Here is a 17,641-nt window from a genome sequence, read left to right as displayed (position 1 = left end):
GCAGTAAAAATTCTTAGTGATTTCTGGAAAAAAAAACCCACAATGTACTGCCTGTTTTCACACATATTCCCATCTCTGGCATTACAAGCTTTGTCCTCACTGATGGCTAGCCTGCTGCCTTTGCTAGGCTTTTCCACATTGCTTAAATGTGGTACTGATTCTCCACCAGGAGCTATTCTGCTGGTCTCATGTGCTACTTTTGCTTTAAGGGTGTGTGGCTATTACTCAGTATGTCCATATCTCCCAGGTCTCCTTTGTACCCATTTGGACTGAGGGGGCAGGGGTCTTTATTGCCCCCAGCGTCAGTCTCCCATTGACATAAAAGCCAGCTGGAGTCTGTTCTGGTTTCTTTTTCAAGTGGACTAGCAGGTTAACATATGAATGTAAAAAGTGTATGTGTGTAAAATAAGTATGAATGTAAAAAGCATATACTTGGGCATCCCTTGCAATGACCTCACAGGAGCCCGCAGTAAGGGCCTCTGATGTGCTTTTTGAAATAGGACTACAAGGGAAGAAGTCATCAATCTTGCCTGTCAATAGTTGACTGCTCCACGAAATTTCTGCCTGCATGGTCGTACAGTGATCTCAGTGCCAGGTGCTTAGAAATAAGGCAATCTTGCCAGTATTATCTGCCCATAGCTGGCACATATAAATGAGTACTTTCTCTGTGGCAGCGATGTGCTAAGTGTTTTACATACAATATTTTGTGACATCATCTCTTAAAACAAGGCCAGGAACAGCTCTGCATGTGAAGTTTGCTAGAAGGGGAGCTGGACTGAAGACTAGGTGAAGGCTCCTATCAGAAAGCCTTTTTAGTGACAGGAGTGAATACCTGGGAATCCTTGTTGCTCGAGCCTTAAGCTGTGATGCTCTAAGTAGGAGCAACACCAGTTGGACATGTTAAGATCTGCATGGATGGTTTATTGGGGGAGTGGGGGGACAGGGAGGGGTGCTTTCCACTCTCATGAGATTTACAATCCTCATAAGTTGCCAAACCAGAGAGAGTGCTTAGTAACATCAACTTTACACCATCCACCCATTTCATGGCAATGGTAGCCACATCAGCCCTGCCCTGCTCCTACCACTGTTGATCCTACATTAATCTCTCTCAAATCCTCACTCACTTCCCCCGCCCCTCAACCCCCACACTACCATGCCCCCTTCTGGATAAGAGAAAGGAAGATAAATGAGAAACATAAGATTTTTAAAAAACTGGCTCAGAAAACCAAGGAAAAACTCATACTAAACTGAGGCAGGGCTGAGACAACACTGATAACGGGCAGGGCATGCAGGGTTGTTTGCTTCACTTAAAATTGCTGTATTTGATAGCCAGTTGCTAATGGAACGTTTCATCTTTTTCTCCCAAAGAACAACTAGTTAGATGTTTTCCTCCAGGGCCAAATCCTGAGATGTTTTCCTGGCATCCAAATTTCCTACTCCTGGAATACTTCCTGGTATCCCACCTCTTTCCCATACATACACTCTCCTAGAATTCCTATTCCTGATTCCCTATTCTAAAACATAATGTTTTCCCCTAATAATTTTGCTCTCTCTTATAACTTCCCTCCATTAATGGGCTATAACTGTTATATCAGGACCATCTTTCCTGGGAATCATTTGCAAGACCAAAATATTCTATCTTTGAAGAGCTAGATCTTCTTCTGCTACTTTGCAAGAAAGTAAACATTCTGAACAAAGAATCAGACTTTTTTTTACTGTTGTACACTACAGAAGGAAAAAAACCTTCTGGGAGACCCTTATGACAACATCACCCCAAGCGGCCACTGGATTTGACTTTTTGTTACCAAACAGCAGTCCAAGCCTGGAGCAGGCCAGGGCCACATCCTACTTCACCGGACACCTACCCTGTCTGCTGCCACCTTTCTCAGAACCTTCCCAACCAACTGTAAGACCACAAGGAGAAAGCAAGTCCTCTAACCAAAGCAGACAGGGGACATATCAAGACTGGAGGCCAAGACAAAGGCCCTCAATGAAGAGTCACAGACTTTTATGTCTTCTAAAGATATTTATTACCATTCCAACAGATTTCAACAGGGAAAGGCATGATCCTTAATTTCCAAGTCTCCTATGGAACCCACTGAAGACTCCAGAGCTCTGTTTGTCTTTCTCTGACAGAGGTGGGGGAAGTCTCGATCTCTGCAAAAGGTAAACTAATTCAGATTTCAGTTTTCTCTGCCAATTCCTGGGCTAACCTGCAAATCCCACCTTGCTATTTCCTTTAGGTCTCTGATTCCTTTTTGTCTGAGGTGACATTTACATGCATGGCCTGCCAAAGGGCCTTCCTGTCAGGCCATTGAGGGGTGCTGTGGTGGCTGCCCTGGATTGCTCATGGCTTCCCAGCCAGGGCTTTGCTGAGAGCTGCAACTCACCACCAGTCCTTCCTTGCCTCCAGCTGGTTTCCCAAGAGACTTGGCCCCTCTTCTTTGGTCTCAGGGCTTCAGAAGCCCAAATGCTCCTGCTGTGTGTCCCAAGTGAGGAAGCAGTGATAGAAAGTCACATGGATTCCCAAAGTTGTTCGGATAGACCCTGGACACAATAAGGCACTGAAATCACAACTTGGCTAAATATACTGCAGGAGTAGATGCTCCCTGGGAAAGGGTGGACCAGAGAATTCTGCCCTGAGCGGATCACCTCAAAGACTTGTCATCTTCACTAGTTCAGGCAAAATTCCTTTTTAGTTTTATGCTAATCTTGTGCTGCCTCTGTACCTCCCTCAAAGTGAACCTCCCCCCAGTTCCTCTTTATACTAATTACCTTAAAAACAGATCATTTGGTCAGTTGAACAAGGAATACCAGCTCTGAACAACAGGACCCTCTAAATATGCCACCTTATCTGGGCGAAAAAGAAATCCAGTTGTTTCTATCCAGTGTGAGTTCTCTGGTGACTCATAAGGCGTGAACTCCGGGAAAAGCTTTCTCCACATTCAGAACATTTATAGGGTCTCTCTCCCGTGTGGGTTCTCAGATGACGAATCCGATTTGAGCTGTGAGAGAAACTGTCTCCGCACTCATGACACGTATAGGGTTTCTCTCCCGTGTGAATTCTCTGGTGCCTGATTAAGTTGGATCTATGAGAAAAGTTTTCCCCACAAAGGGTACATTTATATGGTTTCTCTCCTGTGTGTGTTCTCTGATGTCTGGTGAGATGCATGCCCTGCCGGAAGCTTTTCCCACAAGTCAAACATTCAAAGAGTTTCTTCTCTGCCTTGTGGGTTCCATGATTTGTAAGAAAGAGGGTGCTATCACTCATTGCTTCCCCACACTCAGAGAAGGGGTAAAGCCTCTCTTTCTCATGAGTTCTTTCATGTATGACCAGGTGTGAACTTCGAGAGAAACTTTTTCCACACTCAGCACACTTATAGGGTCTCTCTCCTGTGTGAATTCTCTGGTGCCTAAGGAGGTTAGAACTGTGAGCAAAAATCTCCCCACACTCGGAGCACTTGTAGGGCTTTTCACCTGTGTGCGTTCTCTGGTGCCTGTGCAGGTTGGAGTTGCAAGAGAAGCTTTTTCCACATATGTTACATTGATAGGGCTTCTCACCCGTGTGGGTGCGCTGATGGCGGGTCAGATGGGTATTCTGACTGAAGCTCTTTCCACATTCAAGGCACTTATGGGCCTCCTCTCCCAAGCGTGCTCTGTGTAGTGATAAAAAGTGTGGGGTCCCACCAAAGATTTCACCACACTCCACACCCATACACAGCCTTTCTGCTGCATGTATTCTCTGGTGCCTAATTAGGTTTGAGTTATTAGAGAAATTTTTGCCACACAATGGACATAAATGGAGTTTCTTCGGCTGCAGTTCCTTTGGTCGCCCCAGTTCTCTGCAACTTATGGTCCCCAGTAAGGACTGCTCCATCCGATCCTCTGGGGGAGGCTCCCAAGGCCCTTCTGCCCTGTCCTGAAGCCTTCCCTGCTCAGGACTCCAGGGTACGTCTCCTCTGGCCTGTCCAGGCAGCAGCACCTGAGGGTGGAGACTCTCAGAGGAAACAGACTGAGCACTTTCTTCCCGGTTCTCAAATTTCTCTTCCCCTGTTAGAGGAAGAGAAACCAAACCCCTACATTATTTCTGTACAGGAGAAAAAAAAATCTGACATGTCCGCTACTCCCTATAGGTCAGAAGTCCAGAAGGACTGGTTCTACCTCAGTTTCCCATTTTTCCCATATAGGTAAAGCACTCTAGAGAGGCATCCGGATAAGAGGTGGCACCATCACTCAGGAATCAGAGCTCAAGACTAGTCTTAAATTCCCTGTAGGGGCCCCCACCTCCCTCTCCAACTGAGCCTCTGGCTTCTGCCCTTCATAAATGGATGGGATGGAGCAGGGCTAGGACTAGGGTGGGCCAGTGAGCCCAGGAGTGAATGCCTCCTTACATTTTGCATTCTGAGTGCCTTGCCTGCCTCACTGGGATGAAACTGGGCAATGGCTACACAGAAAGCAACTACCTCCTGGCAGCAGTGATGGGCTAGCCCTACACCCATACTCTCAAATGCCTTACTCCCAACAGTGGGAGGCTAGCTGGACAGGTTGCTCATCTTCATTCCTTACCTGGAGCTGGGCTTCTGGGGCTCAGGCCTTCCTTGCAAGTCTGAACACTGGGATACCATGGCTTTCCTGCTTGTTCCACCTGGGTGCTCAGGGCCTCCTGACTGGGAACCTGAGACTCTGTACATAATGAAAAAAATAAATTTGTCAGCACTTTTCTCTACCAGGCAGGGAAAACAAAGATAGCCTGGTTCCCTGCCCTCAGTAGGAAGATATAGAAGGTGCAGTAAGTCCAACAGCAATTACTCGGAATACACTCTAAACTGTTCTCACTGGTTATACCTCTAGGGAAAGAAATTAGGAAAGAGAGAATATGGCTTTTTTCTTTTTACACTTTTGTAGCACTTGGGGTTTTTTACAAAGAGAATGTACACTTTTGTAATTAAAACAACAATCAAATGAACATGGTCAGAGTGATCAGTTCCTTGAGGAATCAGTTTAATGTTGTAAAAAGCCTTGACTCTTACGGATAAATATAAAATAGAACTAAATTTGACTGGATAACTGCAGAAAGAGAAAATACATCATGGATAATCAGAAAAGGATCTGGGGCTCTGAGAGGGCCCTGAGGTTAAAACCCAAAAGTACCATTCCTGTGTTATGCTAAAAACAAAATCTCACTCCAACTCCAGCAAACATGGACTTTACACAGTTTAGTTCCAAGAACTTATCATCTGAACTTCGCTTCCTCTTTAGCACTCACTGAAAGACCTGTGCAACTTAGGGCACCAAGCCACGGCCCAGTGATGGAGAACTTGAAGGTCCCAATGAAGGGAACCAAATCCAGTAATGCCCCCTTTGCGGAATTAGTGCAAGTGAGCTGACAGCTGTGTTTCTCTTTACATAAACCTGAGGTATGAAAATCAAGTCCAGTGTGACACTTTTCTACCATGAGTGTCAATGTGGCTATAACTGTAATGTACATAGTCCTGTTTTACATTGTTTTTAAGACTTCCCCCAACTTTTTGAGAATTTTCATATATACAGAAAAGTTGGAGCAATTACACAATACCTGTATACTCTCTACCTAAAACCAACTTCTAGTTTTTTGTCACATTTCATAGACTTCATTTTTAATCTGTGTAATGGTTCAAGACATACATGCATCTTAATTTATTTAGCCTGTTAATTATTATATATATATGATGTATAATATATATATATAATTTTCAAATTTCCAGAAGGCCTTCCTCCTATCCTCAATTTTTAAGGGCTGGGATAGCTGCTAAGCTGGAATGTTGATGCCAGTGCACCTGAAATTTGTGCTTTGGGAAGGGCCTAGAAATATTAATGGAGCATAGAAAACGTAAGTGAGGTCAGATGAGTAAGCATCTCAAAACTGCAAGGCATCAAGAACTTAAAGAGTCCCACAGCATCCTGGGATATTGAGTGTGTGCATGATGCGGAATGTTGGGTCACTGGATTTGATTTGTTTTGCCCTGCGAAGTCCATTAACGCTCAGACTCCCTGCCTTTAGCTCTGGCAGCTAGGGCCCATAAGTGTGCCAACTGTGCCACTTGGCAGATGTTTAGCTGATCTTGGTGCAGGGGACTTTAGATAAAGGGACATCTTCTGGCAAAATTCAGAACTTATGTCAGGGAGGTGAGTGGCTAAGGGACAGGACCTTGGTCAGAAAGGGCTGTCTTCATCCCTGGAAAAGAAGTCCTTACCCAGTGAGTCCACATTCTCATAACTGTCCTGCACCGTGTCCCTGGAGAGGGCCCTCTTACTAGGATCTTGATGCCCCCACTCCTGGGAGATGTACATAGCCACGTCCTCTAAGCTCTCAGGCAACTGAAACAGCATAAGATCTCCTTTAGCCTCTGAGGCACCAAGAACAATTCAAGCAAAATCATGGGTTAAAGGGGCAAAAAGGGAGGGTGGGCAGACAAGAACACATTTCATGGGGAAGGGTATCAGGCTGACAACTGAGGTGAGGAGGGAGATGCTCATGGTGAGAGAGAAAGGATCCTCTCCAAGTGGCAAAAGGACCCACCCCCACAAGAGCAAGGTGGTGGGGTGCTGCTGAGGGGAGACAATGGGAACTTCCACATCACCTGGGGCCCAGTCATCTCCTTGTCTTCCATGTTTCCTTCAGGAGGAAAGAGCGAAAGCCAGGAAGCAGCCAATGCTGAAGGTGACAGAAACCACGATGAGAATGGCATTCCTAATTCTTGGCAACCCAAGGATTATTACAACACAGTATCCATTTCCCAACACCCAGTCTCTGCTCTGAGGATTAGACACTGAACAAAAGAAGGCAACAGAGGCATAATAATGTGATATCCAGAAAGAAGAGGTGAGGGTAAAGGAATGCCAGCACTCTTCCCTGCTGGCTTGCAGCATTCAAGCCCTCAATCATTCATCTAGCTCTAAATGTCTCTGTTCTGCATACAAAAGGGCTTACTAAGAGATCCCCTTCCCTCCCACCCCCAGAAGAACCCAAACCACCACTTCTAGACATTTCACTCCACATCTGGGGACCGTGAGGTCAGAAATTCCCTCTCCTTGGCAGAGGTGCTCCATCCTGCTGGCATGAGGGGCAACCCCGAAGCCCCTCCTCCCTCCCACCTGCCCAGATAACTGTTCCTCACCCCTCTCCTTTACAGCCTGGGGGTCCCTTTTGGGGCTGGGGCCTAGCAGCTCCTGCAGCCTGGGGCCAGGGCTTCGCTCAGTCTCCATTGGCTCCAGCTTGAAGCTCGGTGACTCTCGTGCTGTTTCCAGAGGCAAAGGCTCCTCCAAAAGCACTTCTGTTCCCCGCCCACGGTTTGTGACCTGGGAACCAACCCACATCACTCATCATCACAACAGGGCCTGATAGGAAGGGAAATTAGTACAGAATTCTGAGGGCAAGCCTTCAACAGAGAACGGCTGGCGATCCCTTTGCACCCAGCAAGAGAGAATGGTTTACACTACAGTAAGTGATCCCAGAAAATGTGTTGGGGGGTGGGGGGATCCTGCTTCCAGTGCACACCTCCCCCACACAGCTCTTCTAACACACTTCACTCCCTCTTGCTTTCCCCCAACTTTTCTGGATGCTTCCATTCCTCACTACTGGATAAGTTAAAACGAGTGGCCCTAGGGGCAAGTGCCCTCAGAGTCTCAGTGCCAAACTGTTTTTTCTAAGTCCGCTATTAACTGCCACCCAGCTCTGCAGAGGAGACTAGACTGCTTACCCTAATATAACAACAACAGCTGTTAAGTAATAACGATAAGCCAGTAGTTGATCAAAATTACATGCTGCTCTCGCTAACCCCCAAAGCAACTCTAGAAAGGTATTTTATCATTCTCATTTTACCGGTGGCAAATCTGAGACCCAAAGAGATTAAGTAATTTGCCCAAAGTCACAAAGCTAGTGCGGAGCAGAGTGAGGATTTGAATCCTACGAGACAACTCAGGGGGCTGAGGGGCACACTAATGCAGGTGCACTGCCTCCATGTGGAAACAGGGCACTCTTCACTGCTCACTGCCGACTTGGGGAAAATATGGAGAATTTTTCTGACTAAACTACCAAAAGGCCTCTTGTCCATGTAGGCTCTACTCAGAGAACCAAGTAAATTCGTGTGGGGAACTGGGCCAGCGCTATGCCCCAGTCCTCGGGGCCAAACAAACCGCAGATAAAACTCTTTCTCCCACCTGTTGCCTCGGTGTCTCAAGCTCTCTCTGCATATCCTCCACAAGGGTCACCGCTTCCTCGCCACTCTCCGGATGCAGCTCCTGCACCCTGCTCTGGATCTCCTGGGGCAGGATGGTCAGAAACTGCTCCAACACCAGCAACTCCAGGATCTGCTCCTTGGTACGCATCTCAGGCCGCAGCCAGCCATGGCAAAGCTCCTGGAGCCGGCTGAGAGCTTCCCGGGGCCCAGCGGCCTCCTGGAAGCGGAACCGTCTGAAGCGCAAGTGGGAGGCCTCCGGGCTGGGCCCTGGGTCTGGCGGGGGCAGCTCCTGACTCCAGACGCAGTCCTCCTCCAGTTTCACTATCAAGAGCCCTTCCCGCTCCTGGGAGCCCGGGCCCGATGCCATCGTCAGGCCTCCGGAGCGCCTTCGCCCCGAAACCAGCTGCGCCTGGCTAGAAAGGCGCCCCGAGCTCCGCGCAAGGATGGCAGGGGTCGGCAGGAGCTGGGGGGGCCCGGGGCTTCAAGTCACGGCCGAGGAGCCCAGCTCCAGACCGGGCGCAGCCAGCTCCGGCGCCTTGAACTCAGTCGGTTCCGGGTGCAGCCGCGCTGGCCCCCTAGCTCACTCCCGCCAGGACTTCTCCGAGACACGACCCCAGCGCCTCACGTCTCCCCTCGCCACGGACTCACGCAGGAGTCGGCGCTCGGCTCCCAACCGGAAGTCTCGGCGCGCGAGTTAGGCGTCCACAGCCAATGGTGCCAACTTCCGGATCACGTTCCGAGAACTCTGGCGCCCATTGGGTCAGGTCTTGCCACAGACTCACATCGACCAACCAGAAGGGAAGATTTGTCTGCAGGGGCGGGACGAGCTAGGGGCCAATTGGAGACGAGAGCCGGGGCCGAGAGCCCAGAGGCAGCTGGAGGCGACCCGGGTAGCCAAATCGATTTCCAAGCCAGGTGTGACCGGCGGGTTACCTGGGTTAGAATCCCCCGGAAAGCTTGCCAAAGTGCAGACTCTGGAACCACGCGCTCCACTGCGTCAGAGTGTCGGGGTGGGCCTGGAAATCTGAATTAACAAGCTCCCCGGAGAAATTCTTCCCCCACAGCCAAATCTGAGAATCACTATCGCGGTCATAACAGAGTTAAAGGCAGTCTCCACCCGCTCCGGTTACCGGGAGCTGCAGGGTAGGGCCCCACTGGCCCCGGCGGCCTGAGCAGCACGTGAGCCAAGAGCCACTGGGCCACCCACTCGGCGCCTCAGGGAGGCGCGGAAGCGTACCCACCTGCCCTCGTCATCGTCGCCGCGGGGCCTGCCGGGAGATGCAGTCCGTGGCGCGACCCACACGTGCGCCTGCGCCCTGGGCAGGTGCCAGAGAGGCAGAGAGTCGCAAGCTGGTGGCGTGGTTCTGGTGGCAGGCTAGGGTCCCGCTTTGGGCGGCCGGATGTCCTTGCGGGTAGCTCGGGACCCGGCCCGCGCCACTGGCTTCCGGTTTTAAACCTGATTTTAAACCTACCTGGAATATGCCGTTCATTGTCTAGCGCGGTGGGGGCAGGATCCTTATTCATCTCCCTCCTAGCTCGGCCGTGAACTTTCATCGTGAGGGGCGAATGAAGGGAAACTCAGAGGGTCGATTGCCTGGCTGGCGCAGTCAAGGGCGTTGTGTCGGTGAGGGGAGGGCCGCCCAGTTGTGAGGCAGGGGTCCACGGCCAAGCTCAGCCCAGCTCCTCCACTCCCTCCAGCGACGGTCAGGCCCGTGGGCTCAGGAGATAGAAGCGACGTTGGAGTGAATCGTGACAACCAGTAACCGTTTATGGAGCGCCTGCTTACATGCAGCTGGCTACATATACAATACACAGAATTGTAGCAAGGAGACGCTATTATCACCCCATTACAGATAACGGCACCACTTGCCCAGGGGCACACAGATAGTCTGTCCCTGAAGTTCAGGCTACCGTGATGGTAAAGGGTGATGCGGGGACGGAGAGGGTCGACTTTGGATGACTGGGTGGAAAAAGTCCTGAGGATTATGTTTTTTTCTCGTTCCACTCCGGGAAAAAGCTCTCCAAGGTGTTGTGGCAAATGCAGGTCTAGAAGGTCTCATAGCGCGCGGGCAGCGCAGCGGGCAGGTATAGGTCCATTTCAGAAAACCTTGTTAAGAAATGTGACCTCAGAGTCCTCCAACACCATTTTCATGTTTCAGGAGACTAGATTCTAACCTCATAACCACTTCTCTGCATTTACTGTGTCATCTCCAACAAATTATTAAATCTCGCTAAGCCCCAAACCTCAGTTCCCTCATCTGTTTTGAGAGGATAATGCTATACCCACCTTCTAACACTGGGTGAGGATTAATGAGCTATCATATGTAGGATGCCTATAACGGTATCTGGCACTTAGTATGAACTCAATAAATATTAGCCGTTCTTAATCCAGAGCAAATTCCTGAAGCCCTACCTTACCCTATCTCGTAGAAAAGCCTCTAGGATTATTATTGCAGGATGTGGGGAATGTTTGTAAAACTACACATACCTTGAGATGGGAAGTAAGAAAGATGAATCATTTGCTAGCTAAGTTCCTTTTGATTTTTGGTTATTAATGGGTACTTAAAGCTAGACAGACTTTCAGAGTTATTCAAAATTATCATTAGTATTCCTCTATTTCTTTGAGGCCTATCTATATTCAGGCAGAGAAAATAGTTGATATTTGACTGGGAGTGGGGTTATAGGCCAGGAGATCTGTAGGAGTTCATTTGAGGCATAAGTTCTTAACCTAGGGTCTATGAAATTCTAGAGCAGCACTGTCCAATAGAACCTACTATGATGGTGGCTACTGAGCACTTCAATGCAGCTATTGTTGCTAAGTGCTACCTAGTGGCTGCCATGTTGGTCAGTGCAGTTCTAGAGGGTCACATGGATGGATTTGGAGATTTTGTAAACTTTTTGATAGTGTATGCAAAATTGCAGGTGTATGTGTATATTTTAGGAAGTAGATCCATGGCTTTCAGCAAGTTCTCAAAACCGTCAAAAAGATCAAGAACCCCTGCTTTGGGGTTTTGGTGAAAAATTAGTTAAGGGAAGTAAGTAGGCACTCTTGTAACCACTGTTGATTCTGCTTTCTTATATTTGTTTATCCTCAACTATAGGTGGCTCCTTGACTATTAAAGAGAAAAACAAATCTGAATCTTAGATAAAGACCCTCTGCCACTTCTGCTCTTAGTTCTCCTGAGTACTAGATTTTGTCTCCAGAGGTGCTTTCAGTCCTTACATAGGTCTTATAGGTTCCCTTGCACTCGGGGGGACAGTTGTCTGTGCCTGGTTTTCAGACTGACATTTGATGAAATTCTCAGTGTTAAGGCTTTCAGGTCTGTGCTCTTTGGCGTAGGAGTAGACAAATGAGAAGCTCCTGTCATTCTGAAATGCTGCTTTTCCTGCTTCTCACTTTAGAATATCCTGGCCTCCAGGCTTCTGCCACCCTAAGCCTTTGCTGCTAGCCACTCTCGCTGGTTCTGATTTCTTCCCATTTTACTCGACTATATCTTCCCCGTGATCTCAGGCTTAGGGTTTGTTTTACTTGTACCACATTACTCTTTGATCCCACTCTTAGCTTTGAAATCCAATCATAAATAAAATACTGACTTCAAATGGCATTCCATTTAAAATGCATTTTATTTTTATTAATTTGAAATATATTGTCTTTTCTCCATGAAAATGTAAAGTAAAGCATTTTGCTCCACTTCCAATATTTTGATAAAAAATTCTGGAATTTAAATTTTCCTTCAGATTAACATTAACCAAACTAACTTGCTAATATTGTTTGGTAATGTTAATATTTAAACAGTTTCCTCTATTTGGATCTTAAATCACTATTTACCAACCCACATTTTAATGCAGACCAGTAAATTTTGTCAGAGGTGAGGAGGGAGAGGAAGGGACACAGAAAGAGGTTGTAAACTATAAGTGCTCTCAGTCAGGGAAGAGATGGTAGGACATGGCAGGAAATTGAGCTGGGGAAAATTTTGCTAGTTGTCTTAGATTGCTGGAAACACTGTTAATTGTTTTGGTTAATTTCAAGATAATCCACTTCTAGACTTCAGCTAAAAGAAACATATAAAGATGGTTTTTTACTGGGTTACCAACAAAACCCAGTTCAGATACCAATTTGTATTTGAAAATCTCTTAACTGAAATTAATCCATTTTTTACCTCTGTCTTTTCTTTTGGGACGGAATGTTTCTCAGCTTAAATACAGTCAGAATTTTGGGAACATTTACTTTACGTTTTAGACCTAACTTAGATCATTCTGTCATCCAAATATTCAAAAGATAATGTAAAACTAATATAGTGCAATTACTTCTGCGTTAAAGTCAATGCACTATCATCATAACCATCTGTGGAGAGAGAACCCTGAGAACTCCAACGTGGAAAATCCTCACTGTTAGACTTACTGAGTACCAGAGGATTCATTCAGGAGAAGAACCTCACAAGTCAAAAGCTTCCTTTGTTCAGACCTTTATAGATACCAACATCTCCACACAGAGAGACCCTATGAATACACTACATTTTATGGAAAACAATTTGACAGTGTGTTTTAAGAATCTTAAAATGGTTCTCCTCTTTGATCAAGCAGTGCCACATCTGAGAAACTATTCTGAGGGGGGAAAACAAAACAGCCACAACAAAAATACAAAAATAAAAGTCTTCACACACACGCACACACGCACACACACACACACACAGAACCTCCAATGGTTACCCACTGCTCTAATAATAAAGCATAGATTCCTTAACAAGGCTGTAAAGATCTTCATGACACAGGCCCCTAACAAGCAACAGACACTGCAGTTGACTCCTGCCCCTGCTCCAGGACAGAATCACTTCTGGGCTTATATGGTGTTTTGTTTAGGCCTCATTTGTAGCAATTAACACAATTCACCTTAGCTGGGAGGGTCAGTTGCAATCACACATACATATGACTTGTGTCCTCCCCTGCCTTTCCAATATACATATATCAACATCCCACATGTGAGTGGAGTTTTATAGGGTAGAGAACATCTATTGCTCATCTCTTCATCCCTTAAAGTGCCCTGTACATACTAAACCTTAATAAATGTTTGTAACATTGAATCAATAAAGATGTGAAATATGGGGCCAGCCCAGTGGCGTAGTGGTTAAGTTGGTGAGCTCTGCTTTGGTGGCCCAGAGTTCGCTTGTTCACAGGCACAGACCTAGGCACCACTCATCAAGCCATATGTGGCAGCATCCCACATACAAAATGGAGGCAGATTGGCACAGATGTTAGCTCAGTGACAATCTTCTTCAAGCAATAAGAGGAAGATTGGCAACAGATGTTAGCTCTGCCAATCTTCCTCACACACACAAAAAAAGAGGATATGAAATAACTCTTGGAAAATAAGAACATAACATTGCATGGATATGCCTAGTTATACTTCTGAGCATTTTGAAAAGATAAGGGCAAAAAACAGTGCCCACCCTATAAGTACTATAAAGATTAAGTGAAATATATTTACATGTAGGCTCTATACAAAATAAACTTTCAATAAATATCAGTGTATTTTATTTCTAGTCTTTGTTGTTTAATGATAAAAGCATTTAAGGTTATGAGTTTCCTCCTAACTGCAGCTTTGGTTACATCCCATAATTTTTATATAGAATATTCTCTTTATTGATGATTTCAAAATAGTTTGCCTTTGCAGTTTTTACTTTATTTCCTCTTTGAGCTAAGAGTTGGTCAACTGATCAAGCTGGTCAAGAAAATTTTCCTCTTAAATTTTTTTAATTGCATTGATTAGAAAATGAGAGTCATTCTATTTCTGCTTTGAAAGTTCATTTAGGTTTTCTTGTAGAGTTGAATTTGATAAAACTTAAGTATCCTAAAGGCCCTAGAGAACAAGGGTTTTCTATTTGTAGGACATAAATCTAGAATAGTCTTGGACATCTCAAGTACTTTTGTATCTTTGGAAGCATCCTTGGTGCTTGTGTGAAGGGAAAGTGAGATAGAGGAGTTTGACTTGCTTCTCATTCTGTCTCTGTGAGTTTTTTACTACTTCTTCCCTGTTAGGAGGTTTAAAAAAAACCAAAACTATTCTATGGATTTTATAAAGCAATTGTTAATAGCTATCTAGCTATTAAAGTTGGCAATAAAAATAGGTGGCTGAAGGACCTATAAGAGAATTCATCCCTTTCTCTAGCTGAGACAGTCCTCCCTAAGATGCCATAGTTGTTTGTCATCTTGAAAGCAGAGAGAACCTGCAGGGGCCATGTTAAGAATTTTGTAATTGTGACCTTCCAGAATCTGTAGGGATTCTTTCACAGTGTGTTGAGGATATTGTCAAGGCAAACATCAACGAAATCAGGGAATAAACTGGTGAATCAGCTCACAAGGGGCTCACAATATGGTGGGGGTGAGAGACATTACACTTTGCCCTCCTGTACACACAGTCACCTTCACATTCCCAAAAAAACTATGCTAAGGGCCCTCCAGGTATCTTCATGATCTTTAATTCTGAAATGAGTACCCATCCCAAAATCCTCTTTCATTTCTAGACTAGTGGTCTGGGCTGAATAAGCTCAGAAATGACCAAAGCTCAGGCTTAAGCCTCTGAGCCTGGGTCCCTGCTTCCTCTCCTCGAGTCTCCTGTAAAGATGTGGAACGGGGTGGGAAGGAGAGTTCAGCTCTTGGCCTCTCCTTAGCACTTACAGTCAGTTTAATCAGCCCCAAATCTGGGTGTTGTAACAACTAGGGTGGCGAGATTATTTTCCCCTGAATGAGATACAGGTCAGCTTCCATCCATCTTTTCCACTTTGTGTTGTCAGACAGGACTTCTCAGAGGTCTAGCAAAGCCTATCCCCACACTATTTAAGGCTCCTAGGAAATTAAAATATTATTAAAATTGTGGTATATTTTACATATTTACATTTAACATCTTTAACACCCAATGTAAGAACACGACTGGACGTTTTACTGGAGATAATTTCAAAAATCTAAGACTTGAGGCCTTTCATAAAGGTGAGACCTTACCAAATGGCCCTGGGAGAGGCCTATCCGTCCTTACTTTGCATTCGATCATAACTCTCTAGCCATTTCTCCAAAACTGGGGTCCTTTCCTAGAGGGGAGGGAGAGTCCCCTAATTAGCAGCAAAGAAAAAGTGGCTCCTCACATTGCCCTGGGGTGGAGACATACCTCCACTGCCTTTTCTCCCAGGACAACACAGTTCACCGTGGACAGGGTGGAATCCCTATTCCTAAGATGTTCCTCTCAGGGTCCTCCAAATGCTAGAGAATCCCCAACATACACCAGTGGGAGAAGGAAAAGAAAGGAAAACCTGCTCTTATTATCCCAATTCCTCTACTTTCAAGCTGAGGGACCATATATTATACTGAGCAGGCCCTCAATGTTTACTGAATCAACGACCTTGACAATGTCTCCAAGTTTGGTTTCTACATCTTTTGTGGTGGTTTTAAAACACAGCTGCAAATTCTTTGCCAGTTCTCCCATCAAGAAGTTAGATCTATTTCCCCCACCTCTTGTATCTGGGCAGCTTGTGACTGCCACCAGTGAAATACAATGAAATACAGATGCGGTGTGATTTCTGATGTGAGGTCATAAAAGGCCCTTCCATCTTGTTGGCTAAGAGAACTTGTTCTGGAAGCCCACCTAAGACTCCGGCTGCCCTGAGAACACCACACACTCCACACATGGACAATTCAGAGGTGACTTACGTCTTATAAAATAGGAATAATAAAATCATAGAAATACAAAGGCATCATAACATTTATTAATTATGAATGGTGGTTACATAGGTATTTATGTTCTGTCTATTTGAACTATTTCATCAAAAAAATATATATGCAAAAAAATACATATATATACAAGGAAAGAGGCATAATAGCATAATGAACAAGGTTATCCCAGGCAATCTGTGGCTGTTGGTTTGAAGCAGAGCTTGGACTCCAGACACAAGAAGAAATCTCTTCCAGAAAGGGGAGGAAGAAAGTCATAGGTTCTACTGTGGGGAGGGTGGTGGGGAACTCAAGGGACAGGGATCTGGGGCTTTGGCCCAGGCAGGTCTTCCTGTCTGTCCTGCCTGCTCTGAGATGCCCTTAGAACCATTTTGCTCCACAAGATCCCTGAGCGAAGGACTTGCAGGGTAGGAATTGGACCCAGCACAGCCAAAAGCTGCCCACAAAGATGTTTGATCCTTGGAGTTGGCTGTAGCAAGGGGATGAAAGATGCAGCCTCTCTAATTGTAGAATTTGAGGAGGACTCCATTGGGAACAGGAGTCAGCCCTGGATAGGGAAGACCCAGCCTTTCACCATCAGTCAAGGCTTCTTGAAATTCTGTCACCAGGCTCACACAGCCAACCTATTGCTTTGCCAACAGTGATTGTTGGTTAACATTCACTAAGGAGTTGCTTCTGGAAACTACTGGTGCTGGATCAGGTACTCACAATCTAGACCAGTGGTTCCCAGCCTCATGCACACTGGAATCACCTGGGCAGCTTTAAACGATTCTGATGTCTGGTCTTGTAGTCCATTAGGGCTGCTATAACAAAATACCACAGCCTGGGTAGCTTATAAACAACAGAAATTGATTTCTCAGAGTTCCGCAGCCTGAAAGTCCAAGATCAGGGTGCCAGTATGGTCAGGCGAGTGCCCTCTTCTGGGTTACAGACTGCCAACCTCTGTGTCTTCACATGGTGGGGGGGGCTAGGGACCTCTGTGAGGTCTCTTTTATAAGATGATTAATCCTATTCATGAGGGCTCCATCCTCATGACCTAAGCAACTCCCAAAGGCCCCACTTCCTAACACCATCACATCAGACATTAGGACTTCAGCATATTAATTTTGAGGGGACACAAACACTCAGACCATAGCACCCAGGTAACTCTCCCTAGAGGCCCTGATGTATTTGGTCTGGGCATCAGGATTTTTTTAAAGCTCCCCAGATGATTCTAACGTGCAGCCAAAGTTGAGAACCACTGATCTGGACATTAATTTGAGGGATGGTATAAGGAACCAACAGGCCTGGTAGAGGATTTCCAAAGAGGTTCTATATTTGTAATGACTGGTGAAAGAAATGAAAGAGATGGGTGTGCTCCGTTTCAATGAAGGTTACTATAAGTCATAGGTCAGGTTGAATTTCCTGTTACAAGTCTTTATTTTTAACATTATTTAAGTGTAGTAGGTTAAAGATAGCTGCAACTTCTTTATTACTTCTTTTCTTGAGAGGGGGTGTCTAGTCCCCTTCCCCTGGTCTTAGTGACTTGCTTAAGCAATAGAATGAGAATGAAGTAGAAGTGATTTGCTGGGACTTCATAAGAAATCTTGAAGCTGCCACCTGGGGCCTCTTGGAATGCCACCTCTGGGAACATGAGCCACCATTTAAGAAGTCTGATTACCTTGAGACTGCTATGCTCTGAGGAAGCCCAAGGTATGCACATG

General features: G+C 45.9%; 1 protein-coding gene across 3 annotated transcripts; it reads right to left on the bottom strand.

The window, feature by feature from the left end:
* Positions 1-2,011: 2,011 nt before the first annotated feature.
* On the bottom strand, positions 2,012-9,427 carry ZNF263 (zinc finger protein 263). 3 transcript variants are annotated; one of them, XR_006889523.1, is made up of 7 exons: positions 8,200-9,427; positions 7,158-7,338; positions 6,621-6,694; positions 6,234-6,357; positions 4,567-4,683; positions 2,776-4,050; positions 2,012-2,157 (listed from the first exon to the last, which is right to left on the bottom strand). XR_006889523.1 is itself a non-coding variant. In XM_046668215.1 (6 exons), the coding sequence occupies exons 1-6, from the start codon at positions 8,584-8,586 to the stop codon at positions 2,882-2,884; spliced, it is 2,052 nt and encodes a 683-aa protein (XP_046524171.1). In that variant the 5' UTR covers positions 8,587-9,427; the 3' UTR covers positions 2,012-2,881. The 3 variants fall into 3 exon arrangements, 2 of the variants coding, with proteins under 2 accessions (XP_046524171.1, XP_046524172.1); XM_046668215.1 differs by having other exon boundaries at positions 2,012-4,050; XM_046668216.1 differs by having other exon boundaries at positions 2,012-4,050; positions 7,158-7,377; positions 8,200-8,257.
* Positions 9,428-17,641: the final 8,214 nt, after the last annotated feature.

This window comes from Equus quagga, chromosome 7, assembly GCF_021613505.1.
Source record: "Equus quagga isolate Etosha38 chromosome 7, UCLA_HA_Equagga_1.0, whole genome shotgun sequence".
NCBI classification, from domain to species: Eukaryota; Metazoa; Chordata; class Mammalia; order Perissodactyla; family Equidae; genus Equus; species Equus quagga.
This window is presented reverse-complemented; position numbering and strand designations above follow the sequence as displayed.